General features: G+C 47.7%; 1 protein-coding gene across 5 annotated transcripts in view; it reads right to left on the reverse strand.

Moving 5' to 3' along the window:
* Positions 1-1,554: 1,554 nt before the first annotated feature.
* The window catches only part of ANKRD17 (ankyrin repeat domain 17), a 67,690-nt gene continuing 54,688 nt past the window's right edge, over positions 1,555-14,556 (reverse strand). For all 5 annotated transcript variants that reach the window (XM_041459590.1, XM_041459589.1, XM_041459586.1 and 2 more), the window contains 16 exons: positions 14,130-14,272; positions 13,477-13,690; positions 12,944-13,119; positions 12,534-12,696; positions 11,625-11,720; positions 11,320-11,436; positions 10,670-10,841; positions 9,990-10,437; positions 9,749-9,904; positions 9,389-9,538; positions 7,236-8,884; positions 6,052-6,249; positions 5,236-5,484; positions 3,321-3,496; positions 3,050-3,214; positions 1,555-2,173 (listed from right to left, as the gene is read on the reverse strand). In XM_041459590.1, the coding sequence (XP_041315524.1) occupies positions 2,114-2,173; positions 3,050-3,214; positions 3,321-3,496; positions 5,236-5,484; positions 6,052-6,249; positions 7,236-8,884; positions 9,389-9,538; positions 9,749-9,904; positions 9,990-10,437; positions 10,670-10,841; positions 11,320-11,436; positions 11,625-11,720; positions 12,534-12,696; positions 12,944-13,119; positions 13,477-13,690; positions 14,130-14,272 (4,332 nt within the window). In that variant the 3' untranslated portion in view covers positions 1,555-2,113. The remainder of the gene's footprint in view (positions 2,174-3,049; positions 3,215-3,320; positions 3,497-5,235; positions 5,485-6,051; positions 6,250-7,235; positions 8,885-9,388; positions 9,539-9,748; positions 9,905-9,989; positions 10,438-10,669; positions 10,842-11,319; positions 11,437-11,624; positions 11,721-12,533; positions 12,697-12,943; positions 13,120-13,476; positions 13,691-14,129; positions 14,273-14,556) is intronic.

Genomic DNA, 14,556 nt, shown 5'->3' on the forward strand with positions numbered 1-14,556 from the left:
GCGGCCGCCATGGCGGGTGAGGGCACGGGAAGGGCAGCGCCTCACGGAGCGCCCGGCCGTGTGTCGGAACCGGGCTGCACGGAGCGGGGAACAGTGCGTGCCGAGGTGGAAAGGAACCACGAGGATCACGGAGTCCGACAGCAGGCATCCCCAGGGATCACACCCCAGGCCTGGGAGTGTTGTCCGAACCGGCTTTGAGCCCTGCCGGGGTTGGGTCACTGTCTCCCCCCTCTTCCAGTAAATATTTCCTCCCAGCAGCTATCCAAAATTCACCCTTTTTCTATCTGTACCCATTACTTGTCCTATCACTACAGTTCCTCTTGGGCCACGTCAGATCCTGGAGGATGCTGTGAGGAACCCACACTTCTCCAGGCGGAACGGCCCCAGCTCCCTGAGCCTGAAGATGATATTCTGGAGAAATTCATCATTACCAAGTGCTCCATCATTCCACACTGCCCAGCCAGGTTGTGACCAGTCTCCTTACCCCTTCTGTGGCAAGGAGAGGTCAAAATGCCCCTCAGACCGTACACTGCACTCTGTTCTCTTCCTCTCCCCGTTTGTCCTAACCCTGGTTCTGCTCCCTTTTCCCAAACAAACAGCACCTGCCCGCTCCCAAAAGAGTACATTCCTCGGTTTACTGGGCAAAGAGAAAGCATTACATCGTGGGGGGCAAAAAAAAAAAAAAAAAATTTATCTGGGAATAAAAATGCTCCAATTCCCCCCAGCCAGGATCTGCCGTGCCCAGCTCACTGCCACAGCGGTGGCATCAGGGCTGTTACTGCTCCAGGCACGGATTAAACTGTCAGATCAACACAATACCCTGGAATTCATGGTGCTAATAAACACTGAGCTCTATTTCTCAGTAGGATTAATAATTAGTCACCCTAAACAGCACTAAAGCCTGCAGCAGCAGAGGGGAAGGGCGCTCACCCACACCCTGGTAAGGTGTGAGATGGAGTTTCAAACCTTTTTCTGAGCAGTTCCTCGCTTTGGGATCCATTTTGCTACCACCAGCTCTTCACAGGATGTATTTCAGGAGATCAGACTGCTGGAAAAAGGAACTTGCTTTTACTCAGAGCAGCACCTAAGGGCAGGTATAGGGCCTCGGTATGCAAACAGTTTGAGGACACCTCAAACACCACAACAGTGAAAAGGCAGTAGTTTCTGCGGCCAACTGAGGTGTTTGCTCGGTTTTCCAAGGAGGAACCATAATAAACCCAAGGAATACTTCCTAAATCTGAGTTGTAGATCTCCTCTAAGTGCTCTGTAAGGGAACAGTGCAGGGATCCTGACTGCTCACCAGCCCGGCCTCACAGGACCCACCCTCCTTCATCTCCTGCTACCTCTGCTCACAGGTGACAGCTCCTGACATGTACACGGCAATTCCCGCTTGGACTCTTCCAAATAAACCTTCATGGGCCTGATTCTGGAAGAGACCTGCCTCTGGAGCCTGCAGCAGGGAAGCTCTCCTCAAATGTCAAACAGAGAATTTATGTCTTCTCAATAATGCCTGGGGTGTTTTTATAACTTACTTAAATTACACAAGTAGAAAAGTTATGCTTATTAATAGTTTAATGTATGAAGGAAACATCCAGATTTCTGAATATGAAGGTACATATCTCACATTAATTTAAGTCTACATAAAGTAGAGCCTCTATAACTGACATATTGAAATTTACTTTCTGCTTAGCCATTTGTTATGTAAACAATTGTACATTTATTTGCCATTCTAAAACTTCAGGATCAAGTTTACATAATTTTGCTAAATTTCTGTGTTTGCTCAGAAGCAGTTTACAGTACTAAAACCAACCAGCCAAAGAACAGCTTCAACAGAAAGTTATGTCAAAAAAAAAAAAAAAAAAAAAAAAAAAAAAAAAAAAAAAAAAGGAGGAAAGGAAAGAAGAAAGTCTAACTAAGTTGAAACATATGATGGTGGGGAATGGGCGGTCACAATGTTCACAGAAAAAGGTCAGTTAGTAAGTTCTTCTGCAAAAAGCCTACACACTTCAGTCAAGCACATCAGTAGAATGATCTGGGAGCACATAAACTGTTTCTGCCAATTGTGGTTTCCTCTGCAAAAAAAGGAATCTCAAGGCCAGCACGTTGATCCCACTCAGCCCAGCTGGTTCATATGCACACTGTTCATGTGAGGTGTCCAGGTTCCAGTCCACACCTGCAAGAGAAAGCCGCCTTAGCACCGCGCCTCGGGCTGCCCCAGGCAGGGCAGGGCCCACAGCGCGCTGCAGGTCACCGATTGTCCTGTCCGGGACAACGAACGGGGCTCTGGGCGGGCACCAAATGATCTCCCAGCCCAGCTCCCAAATCCCTCCATTCCCAGAGCACGGGACGTGCATGCGCTCTTCTTCATCTTCAGTTCAGACAAAGAACTTGATTCCTGCCACTTCAATTTCCCCTAAGACCTTCACTTGTGGGGAATCCCAGGTCTAACCCAGTAAAGCTTTCTTTGGGGGACAAAGTTGGTCATGAAACCAGAAATGACCCTGCAGGGACAAGAAGCCACCCCGGGGCAGTACCTGAACTGTGAGCAAACCCCCCCTCCCTCACACCCATGGTCTGGGAGCTGCTCCCCACAGCTTGGATCATTTCCAAACAAATTAAGCCCAGAAACATCTTTGTTTAGTAACAGTGTACCAGGGATCACTGTCCAATTAAAAATAATCACAGAGCTACTGATGTTCCATTATAGTATTAGTTCCTGAGTAGGAACAAGAGGTTCAGGGGAATTAATCCCTCTGCCTAAATTATATTGAGTGGAAAAGCCAGGCAAGATCAGAGCAGCAAAGAGTTACTAACTCCCTTCCTTGGGGTGCTCTAACACAGTCACACCATCCTCAGCCACAGAGCCCAGCAGCAGCCCTGTTGCTGCGTTCCCTTCTTGGGACGGGAAAGCTTAACTAACAGCACATGAACTGGCTTTTCCTATGAAATTTTTCCCCAAGATTTCTTTGCCCAAATGCCCAACTGCACAGACAGGAATCACGATACATTTCAAGTACAACACACAGTGCAAGAAGAAAGGATCAGTTACCGTCTGAGGCCCGTTGTTTTCTGTGGAATTTGAAACCATCTTTATCAGCGAGTTCCAAGATGGGTCAGCAGCATGAGGCCCGTTAAAGATGGGGCCTCCAGTACCATCTGTGATGGGGGCTACGGGAGGAATTATGGCGTTCCCATACACAGAAAAAGGCATTCCCTGAGGGGAAGGAAAACAACAGTCAGGACGCTTCCAGGAACGCCACTGCACGGACAGAAGGACAAGAGGGATTCCCGCTGCACAGGGGGGCCAAGGAGGTCATTACCCCGACTTTCGGGAAGTCCATGTATCCTGCAGGGACGGGCTGATGGAATGTACCGGAAGGCGTTACGATTCCCGTGCTGTCTCTCTCCATGGCTTGGTGCGAGAAGACGCCTGGGTCGGACATGGGCCTGTGGATCATGTGGCTGCCCATGCCGCTGTGACACCAGTCCACTTTATCTGCCGGCACAGAGACACGGCGTCACCCGCGGCTGCCAGCCCGCAGCGCTCGGCCCCACCCGCACCACAGCTCCCGAGGGATGGAGGGACAGCACCAGGAGTGCCACCTGCAGGGCCACGAACCCTGAGCCACTGCCACGAGTTTGGGACGGTTACCTGCAACCAGAGCGCTGCCCCTGCAACTTTCCTCCATTTCAACAGCAAAGCTGGAATTTGGGCTAACTCTCCCTCCTCCAAAAACCTCAGAGCCTCCAAAAACCTCAATTCCTCGTGCCCTTGGTGCTGTGGAAACGGTATGTACACTATGAAGACTATCTGCTCTACTTCACTACCATTCTTCCACGAGTTGCTTCATATTCTAAGGGACACAGAACTATCTGAGCAAACCAGAACATGACGAGCTGCAGCTATGTCCTGATTCATGTGAATTCATCAGAGGCAGCCTGGTGCTGGTGCTACAGCTCAAATCCCGGACACTCAAAAATCCAATTTTCAAAACAAATGATTTAAAAAAATTATTTGGAGAAGGGGAACAGAAGCGTTTCTGAGGCTCCCCAGTACTCAAGTAGAGAAGAGCCAATCCCATTGGGAACTGAAAATCAAAATGTTGAAGTCACAGACCGAAGCAGAAAGAAGTCAAGACAGACACAAAGGACAACTTTTACAGCCACACAATCCAAATAAATAGTGAATTTCTAAAGCTTTATCTGGGAAAAGACCACTAGTGAAGTAAAAAAAGGGTTTGCATTTGGGGAAAAATTCCAGCACAGTCAGTCAGTTAAAACCTTCAGCTGTGTGGGCTCAGTCAGGGAGCAGAACAGATTGCTCTGAACAGCAGAGCAGTTCCAGTCCTTGCAGGTTTTCCAGAGCAGATTGGATAAAGAACTCAAGGGAAACCCCATTTTGTGCAGGAGGCTGACAGGACATCCAGAGGTCCAATCCAACACAGCCTCAATAATCATACACCCCATCCCAAGAAAAAAAAAAAAAAAAAACAAAAAAAACCCTGAAGAAATTAAAAAACCCCCATCCCAAGCAAAAAAAAAAAAAAAACCTGAAGAAATTAAAAAGAAAACTCCCCACAAAAAACGCCAATCAACATGGAAAAGTTTATCAGTCTCCCAGAAATTGCATCCAAGACTCCTGACAAGTTTGGTAAGAAGAGCTGTAGGATGACTAACTGATTTAATAAAATCTGAAATAACTAAATTCCATGTGACTCCAGGAGAACCAAGAGCCTTGTGCTAATAGAAGGTGAATGGCTGAAAAGAATAAAGGAAACCCAAATGTGGAATTTTATCCCTTTATAAAAGCACCATCCTCAGCACAAAAAGTTCTACCTTAGCTACAAATTAAATATTAACTCCTACCATATAAACAACCTCTTTATCAGCAAGAAACTCCAGACAGTTATCTTGTGACACCTTAATTTCCCCTCTTCCTCAATTCAGTGATCCTCACTGCGTTCATGCCTGGAAGGCCTGTTTTTATTTTTCCTGCTCCTACTTGGGAGTACCAAATCTTCACAGCCAGGACATTTCAGAACCCCTGAGGGTTTCAGAAACTTTGTTCAAACAATTAAGTGGACAGGAAGGCTGCAAGAACTCCTTGCTCCAAAGCCTTTGGAAAGAACATTTCTGTGTTTTCAGGCACTCACTCCTGCACGCTCCCGTGCTGAAGACAAGTTTGGCAAACACAACGGTGTGATCAACTCAAGTGCACCTGTGAACATCACATACCTTGACTGCCACCTATACCTTCGAAGGACCAGATCCCACTGTGTCCCACCGGAGCAGCCAAGTTGCTCCCAATTACAGAAGGAGTAGACGTTCCAGTTTGTCTAATGCGTGCGGACCGTTCAGTCCCAATGGGAACAGGAACTTTTCTGTCCTGAGAAACGTTACTGGGTTTTTCTGATCCCAAGGACACTGCTGAAGGGGTGGGAGAGGGTGCTCGTACTCCAGAGGACACGGACTGAGCAGGAGATTCTGCAAGGAGAGCAACAGGAGCACTTGGTGACGGCAGCCAGATCCCACAAACCAACAACTGACAACGGGGGGCTGGTTCATGCCACATTCATCCACCTCAGGATCATTTCATTTCCAGATCACAGAGATACTCACCACTGATTTAGCCCCTCATATAAAATACTTATCAGGCCCTGGCAGCTCAGCCACTGGAGGACACACACCACAAAACCTTAACTAAGCATCACAGTCCATCAGCAACAGAGGATCATATCCTAAACCAGAGCTGAAATAAGCCCACATAAACCCATGTCTTGGCTGGGTTTGTTTTTTCTTCTTCGTTTTGATTTGTTCCCTGGGGTTTCTTTGTCATTGTTTTTGCCAATAAAACACATTAACACATTCCCTAAATAAGCCAGCACTCCACAGCTTATTTGTCCAAAAAACTCCTAACTGCAGGGGCCAAAGGTAGAGGAAGGTACCAGGACCTGCCCTAAGGATTTTCTCCTGGAACTCCTCGCGCAGTTCTGCCGGACAACTTTATTTACACAGCAGCTTCTCAGCAGCTCCCTGCTGACCAGAACTCACCATTTGATGCTGATGAACATGGAGGCAATAAACTAAGAGGGGAAAAATGCTGTCTGTTAAAATTAGCAGCTGCAGGCGCTCCGCCCAGCGGCGTCCCGGGCGCGTAGATCTGCCCTCCCGACAGGTTCGAGGCAAAGGTCCCCAGGTGTGTCGAAGAAGGTGTTACAGAAGCATAGGGAGAATCCATACTGACAATACCTACGAGAGAAAACGGGCACAAGTGACTCCCACAACTCCAGCACTCCAGCAAGAGGTCGCCGGTATCATGGAAAGAGAAAGGAAAGCTGTTATCCAGTCCATCTTTGGGGACCTGTGTCACGATTTTCCAAAGGAAACTGGAGCATTAGGCTTCACACTCTGCAAGTCTACTCAGCATGTGGCAGTTGTGCTGTACACCTAAATCAAGAATGATTCTTATTTCCTTAACATCGAATGCCACCAATTAGCCGAGATACTCAAAATACAACAATTATTACTCCCTTCATGTCCCCTTCAACAAAGAAAGGGAAAAATAAAATCTTGGGGATCTAAGACTGATGCATTTGTATATCTTAGGGGCATAGTCAAAATGCTGACTTGTATATCAAGATGAAAAACTCAACACCATCATATTCACAAAACAGTAAAGAAAGTGCTGTTTTAACTCTCAATCCATTAGCACCTCAGTGGTCCTACAAAAAACAGGCAGAGATGGTCCAAACAATCTATGTCCTTTCTGGAAGCTACGTAACAGGTTCTGTGACAACCCCTTGGCCTCCGTTTTGGGCAGAACGCAAAACATCTCACTAAAAAAATGCCGGCACTCAAGGAAATTACATTTTTTGGATCAAATTTAGTAATTAAGAGAACACACCTCCTTTAAGCTACAAGTTCATATTAAAACGCCATTTTTTACCACCCTAGCCCTTGGAAGATGCTGCACATTTTCCTGCAGCCTCAGGGCAAGGTATCACAAACTGGAACAGCCACTATCCGGTAGGGAAGGGAGGTGGAAATAAGAGTGTTTTATCATCTCAGCCATTGGAGAGGAACAGACAGGAATGGCAAAACCCCTGTTTTATCAAGCCCAGCAGCTGCCTAACAGCTACTACATTTGACAGGGCACTTCAAATGAACTCCACTTGGCTTAAAAAACACAAGAATAAACTGTATTATTATGGAACGGACACAAGCCAGAGGCTTACCTGAGGGACTTGGAGCTGGCCTCTGTAACGGTGGCCTAAAACCTGGGGCTTTGGAAGTGTCAGACTGATGTAACGGATCTGAATTTGGCAAAAATGAGGACTTAGCCGAGAGCATGGATTCCGGCGTCGTCTGAGAGGAAACGACGGACCCACCCCAGAAGGCATGAGCAGACGTGGGGCTGTTCTCGAACAACGTACTAAAGGGCCCAAAAGGCAGGGTAGCACTGAAGTTGTTCCCCATGGGCTTGTTCGCCGGGTGGGCCGAATTCTGAGAAGCACTTTGTGTACTTAAGGTAGAAGGAAGCTGCACTGAAGAAGGAACGCTGTGGGGCCTTTTGATGTGGTTAACGTTGAGGACTGCGACGGAGGAGTTTTGCACGGGAGCTGGATTCTTGGGGACGCTGCCGGTCCCATGGACAGGCGGTCTGATGGCTGGGGTTTCCATCTTGGCTGCGGGCTGAGCGGACCCCATGGCCGGCTGGGACACGGGGTAGGTCATGGGAGCGTTGCTCGCGCCTACCGCCGGAGCGGATGAGCTCGTCGCCACGAGGTTTGGAGGCACAACCATGCGAGGATCTGGTGCAGGAACCTGAGGTTGCTGGACAGGGGGCCTGGCCTCTGGCAGAGGAGCTCCCGGGGGCTGCTGATGAGCAGGATGCACGGAGGAGCTGCTGGTCCCAGGATTGGGCTGCCTGCTGCTGGTCGAGCCGCCCGCATCCACGGCGGGCGGGCTCCCCACGTCCGGCTCAGACGGAGGCGCACCTTTGTTGGGAGAGGCTGCCGCGCAGTCGGGAGGACTGCTCCTGGAGACGCCCGCCGGCTGCGCGGGAGGAGAGGGAGATGAGGGGGAAGACGCGGGGTAGTGTTCTTTGGCAGTAGGAGTCGGATACGTGGTGTTAGTGGGCGCCGTGCTCGTGTTGCTCGCCGTGGTCGTCACGGTGGTGGTGGTGGCGTTGGACGTCTTCACCACCGTGACGAACAGCTGCCTCCGGACCGAAGGGGAGCTCGGGTTGCCGCTCGCCGAAGATCCGGGCACGGTAGAAGCCACGGAAGCGGTCGTTGCCGTGGGACTCGTCGTCAAAGAGCTCGCTGAATTCACCTGAGAACCGCTGCTGCTCTGGCTGTTGTGGCGAGGCACCATGTGAGGTTTCGGCGAGTTGGTAGCTCGGGCGGGGCTCAGCGGCCTGACGGGAAACGGGCCCCACGTGGACTGGGCTGGTGGGAAGGTACCTCCGAAGTGCGTCATGGGCAGCCGCGGCGGACGGATCTGCTGGAACGTCTGAGCGGCGAGGAGCGCGTGTGCAAACTGCGGAGGAGGATACGCCAGCGGGAGAGAGACCTGGAAGCCAGGCCGCACGTTGTTCACGGGGTTCTTAATGCTTTTGTGAGTGGAGGCTGAGGAGATGGCAGGCACGGTGAGCGCGGAGGCGGTCTGAGATGTCGACGAAGCGGCTACGGTGGTCACTTTGATGCCCACGAGAGAACTGTTAGCAGCTGTACTGGCGGCAGGTGTCGAGGACCCTATCTTGGAATTTACAGTTGAACTTTTCAAACGGTTCTTTGGAATAAGTTCATCGATTTCCTTGTCTGGATCCTTAATCAGAGCATTGATCAACTGCGTGGCCTGTCTGGTTGATTCTGTGCCACCCCTACAAAAAGGAAGGACAGGCAAAGTGCATCTCAGGCATTTACACACGTTACAGCCACAGCCCTCCCACACAGGAGGCCTATCACCCTAACAGAAACAGGAAAATAACTCTATTCAAAAACTGAAAATAATTCTCTATTCAAAAACTGAGCTTGGCACAGTCCTGCTGCAGACAATTACTCAAGAAGTTCAAGCTGAATACTCCAAACTCCAAAAAACTCCAATGGATAAAATACTTGCTTCCCTAACTATTCTTTCATATTTCACCATGAATTAACAGGCCCAAATGCAGAATCCCACGATTTATGTTTCACCTCATCTCACAAGCTGTCTTTTGCACCTGCTGGTGATTGTATTCTGTTTCCCATCCCATTCATCTCCCCTGCTTTCAAGGGATCTTCCAAGGAACAACCAGATCACGCCTTTAATTTTCCTGTGCAGACCAACATTCGACAAGAAGAAGATACCCACAGGACGGAGCCAATGCAGGATCCTGCTCACCCACCTAATTGTGATGATTCGGTCTCCAGTCTTATCCTTCTGTTTGTCAATGTCTATATGCGCTCCCGTGCACTCCCGGATGGCGTTGATGTTACATCCTCCTCTGCCAATAACTCTGGAAATCACAGTTGATGGGACAGAAACCTTCTTGGATCTACACAAAAAATAAACAATATTAAGTAGGAAACACTTCTATGGCAAGAAGCTGTGCACAGGCTGGTCAAAAGAACACTGTATTTTCTGATTCAACCTATGCAGCAGCAGCTTTGTGAGATCTCAAACCCACTAAAGGTCATTCAGTAACTCCAAGGAAGGCTACACGAAGGACAGCATCAAAGGGAATTAGGGGAATTGTTCTGCTTACCTTCTCACAACTTCCTTCCAACCTTCTTCCCTTTTCTGACCACGTTTAGGACTAGCAATGGTTAGCTTTCCATTTGGAGAAGAAAGGGGAGAAGGAGCGGATTTCGTACAAGTAGACAAGGAATTACTCGTCACTTCATTAATAACTTCAGACAACCTGCAAAGGGAATTAAATGCTGTCGTTACGTGGGGGAGAAAGAAAGGATGACTTGCACTGGGCATGCAGGGTCACAGGAACTCACTTGATGGATGACTTGCCAGGCACTGCTTTCCTCTCATCCTTTGGGCAAGTGACGAGCACCGACGGTTGCTTTTTGTTGCTCTGTGTGTTGGTGACAGCTGTGGAGGAATGATTGTCACTCTTGTGGCTGCTGTTGCTATTGCTGCTCTCATCGCTGCAGCTGGAGATCCTCATATTGTCACTGTCACCACTCTCGCTAGTGCTGCTGCTCTTGGATTCCCCGTTCACCTTCTCAGGCTGGCTATAGGAAATGGGAAGCTGATCATCAAATATTATCTGAACATTATCGGGGGTTACTTTGTTTTTCCTGTTTTTCCTCTTGGAGCTCGTTGTGGTGATGGTGTTATTCCTCTTCCCGTGAGAGCCTGCCAACGTTGTCCAGGTTGCAGATATACCTATGGTGGTGGTGGTGGTAGCACTGGGAGGCTCCATTGGGACCTCGGGATCATCTGAGAGAAGAGTAAAGAAAAAGCAGGAGTAACTTAGCTGCTTTGAGGAAGCCCGAGTGTTTTGTTTTCCAAGTCACACCTGTCCTATCAAAAAACTTTAGGACTAACTTTTTTGCAAAGCTCCAAGAAACACACCAAACCCTTGACTATGAGACATCCATAAATCTATTAGAGATGTCATACCAGCTCATACCAAACGTCATTCTTTTTTTGGAATAATTGCAGTAATCACCTTCAGCTTTTAACTTCTCCTTCTCCTGAGCAGCTTGAAGTTCAAAATTCTCTTTATTTTTTGCTTCTATTTCTTCTAGTTTTCGCCTTTGTTCTTCTTTTTTCTTCCTCCTTTTCTCTTTTCTCTTCTCTCTTTTGGCAGCCAGAGCCAGTCTCCTGCTTTCTTCCCTTAGCTACAAGTCAAGCACATGGAGCAGCATTACAAGATGTCCCATGCATTTCAAGAAATCCAAATGCTTTTTATTTGCTTTGATTTCTCTGTTTTATTTCTACTACAGTACTATGGATTTTAGTAAATTAGTTTGGTTTTTTTTAATATTTAGGACACAAAATTGGGTTTAGACCTAAAATCCATGAGTATGACTAGAAAATGCCACACTCGGTTTTTTTTGACAAACCATATTCAGAAATCCCTCTTTTGGTACAGAGGAAATAGTTACATTGGCATTTCCTGATCCAATGTCTCTGAATAATAGCAAAGTCCAAAGATTACCTGAACAGCAAGATGCTCAGCTCTGGACACTCCAATTATGGTGATTACACACACTCCTACACCCCAATAACTACTTTTACCGACCTTATCACCCTGAAGGAAGGTGAAATTGCAATTTTAAGAGAGAAATATTCCCAGCTGCAACTCTTTCCACTTGCCTTCTCCAAGTCCAGTTCCTCTAGCAGAATGCTTGCATTTTTGTTGGCTTCTGCAGCCTGTCTATCTTTGGCTTGAACGATTGACTCCATGCACAGGTGGCACTTCTTCAGCATCTCCTGAAATGACAAAGAACGTTGAGAACAAAGTGCCTCGTGTTCTCATTTCCTGCCGTTTTTCCTCAAAAATCCCAATGGGACTCGTGCTCTGGCCGAAAGCTGGTGGCCCTTGAGCTGAAGAGAGGTCACATCCCTGAGGCAGAGACACAACGCTGTTCCTCTCAAGTGTTTCCTTGCCCCCACCTTACCTTATCAGTGATGGTTGCTATGTATCGCATGCACTCCGAGTCCGACGGGAACTGGTTCACCTCTTTCACCAGGTAACGCACCACTTTCACATGACCCTGCCAAAACAAATTCCAAGGACAACACTTTCTGTCAGACCAGCTGCCTCTGGCTTACTGAGAAACACCTCAGCCCCAGCACTCCTTGCAAAGTATTTATTTGCAACTCCACACCACATGAAGCTCTCAACACGTTTTTTGAGATCTTTCTCACCTTCTGAACTAGTGAGGCACATTTCTGCCACCAGAGAAGGCAAGTGATTACCTCTGGTCAGGTTTGCCCTTACTCCAGAACTACTTCCTTAAACTTCTGCCTTTTTTAGGGCAGTTTTCAGATGCCCATCTCTAACAGCTTCACAGCTACAGGCTTCTACAGTCATAAGCAATATTTCCAGTACTCCAACACCTCAACTACACTCCCTTACTAAGAGAAATCATCTGTAGACTCAAATCAGGCTAAACTGCACTTCTTTTGACCCAAGTCCTCACCCTCTCTTGCATAAGGAACCAATCCTATTTCCCCCCAGTTCTATCACACAGAAACACGCTGCAAATTTCACCCCTCACACACACACCAGAACCAGACTCACTACACTGCCTATAAAGCAAATAAAACACGCTGCAAGTTTCACCCCTCACACACACCAGAACCAGACTCACTACACTGCCTATAAAGCAAATTGCAATTAGAATTGAGTACAGATATTACACAGGTGACACATGTATCTGTTTCGGAAGATTCAATGCCAAGTATTCCAATTAACTGAGATATTATTAAATATGTAGCCTCTGTCATTAAGTTCTACTTCTACCAGCTAGGGAGGGATAGCAGGACAACCCTAGCTAAGAGCCAAGCTCAGCTTCACAATCTACCTTTCGGAAGGCTGCCATGAGAGGAGTTATTTTCCTGTTGTCAGCTGCATCCACATCAGCTCCAGCCTGGACCAGCAGTTGGACAACATCCAGATGTCCCCCATTTGCTGCCAGCCACAGTGGAGTATTCCCCTTCTTGTTCCGCACATCGATGTGAGCTCCCCTACAAAACCAAACACACTCCATCAAAACCCTGCATTTGGGCAAAAGGAAGCACTCTGACCCCAAGAAGAACTTCATTTGAGTCCTTGGGATAAATGAAATTATGTGACAGAAGTCAACAGACACACAGAAGCTTTCCCATTTCCTGACCCTTTAACGGCTATTTGGAAATATTACTGGATATTGGGAAAATGAATCCTAAACACAGCCACATCTTCCTGTAAGCTGCTCACTTGCCAACACCGTACCTGCTGATGAGGAGCTCACAGAACTTGTAGTGCCCTTTGTCTGCTGCAATGGTTAGAGCTGTGTCTCTGGATGAAGGTACTGGGGGAGCGTTGACATCCGCACCTTTGTCCAGCAGGACCCTGCCCACTTCTGCGTATCCCCCAGAAGCTGCTTCCATTAACGGTGTGAGACCAGTCTGGGAGGAGCAAGAGGAGAGAGAAGCCATCAGAGGGGGAGTGCCTTACCTGAGACACAGTGCTTATCTGACTACAAACACAATGGGTTCCTGTCCCTACGCTTGTAAGCGCCTCAGGATGAATCAACACCTTTTTGAAGAAACACATTTTTCATGAGCTTTGCAACCACCAAAATCTCAGCCCCTAACTGCAGCCATTTTTTTCTATGTGATACCTGGTTCTGTTCAGTTAACTGGACTAGAGAACTGAACTAGACAAGCTGACTTCCACAAAGGCAAGGAAATCAGGCAGCAATACGGCCACAATGACTTAGAAGCACCTCCCTCTGGAGACCCCTCCAGCTGTTTGCTCTTTACCTTGGCTCTGTGCTCCACGTTAGCTTTTCTATCAAGCAGCAGGCTGACCACCTCATTTCTTCCTTGGAAACAGGCCAGAGTCAGAGCTGTGTTCCTGTTGGTCTCGATCTGGGCATTTATATCAGAGCCCATGTCCAGTAACAGCTTGACAGCAGCAGTGTGCCCATTCATGGCTGCCAGCATCAAGGGAGAAATGCCCAATTTGCTACCAGTTCTGAAAGAGAAGAAAAAAAGAACCAAAACTGTTTTAAAGGTCATTTCAGAAATGTGACTATAGTAAACTAATGAAGGCAGAGTACTTACACAAGACTGAAAAATCAGCTGTGTACCAACTTCTAGTGATCCTACAAAAGGTTCCCCACAGCAGCATGGTTTAGGACAAGTGTTTCTACTTAGAGACTCCACTTTTCCTTTTTGATGGCTTCAAATTGAAGGGCATCTCTTATGAGGTGTGCTTATAACTTAGAGCCTGCTCTTGGACCTTTCCTTGTACCCGTGCAGCTCACACCTGAGCTGTTCTCTACCTCCCAATGGATGCAAAGGCATGGCACAAATGCACACAGTGAGAGAAAACCATGCAGGGAAAACACACACACTTTCCTCACGTGACTCACAACCAAGCACACGAGATAAGGGCTGTAAAGGGAACTTGCCTGGAATTGATTTCTGCCCCAGCATTCAGCAGAATCTTGATAATGTTCACGTAGCCACCCGAGGCGGCGAGGCTCAAAGGTGTGTAATCAGACACATTCCTGTGCTCCTTGTTTGCCCCTCGAGCTAGCAGCAACTCCACCACCTGCAGTGTTTCAACAAATAACATCTGGTTTTCTCCCAAACTTGCAAATCTAGCCAAGACAAATCCTTTTTAGACCTGAATGTTCTGTTGGAAGATGTCAATGGTAAGAAAGCCGCTTTGCTAAAACTCCTTGCCCTCATGACCGGATGAGGCCACACCTGTGATCCCAAAGACACTGTAAAACTTCCTTTGAAAAAAGAAAATTTTTAATGGCTGCTCATGAGTGTACCAAATCCAACAGCAGAATAAGAAAAAGCAGACATCCCCATGATTACTTCAGCCAT

The sequence above is a fragment of the Pyrgilauda ruficollis genome, unplaced genomic scaffold (genome assembly GCF_017590135.1).
Source record: "Pyrgilauda ruficollis isolate IOZ18807 unplaced genomic scaffold, ASM1759013v1 scaffold139, whole genome shotgun sequence".
In the NCBI taxonomy this organism is placed as follows: Eukaryota; Metazoa; Chordata; class Aves; order Passeriformes; family Passeridae; genus Pyrgilauda; species Pyrgilauda ruficollis.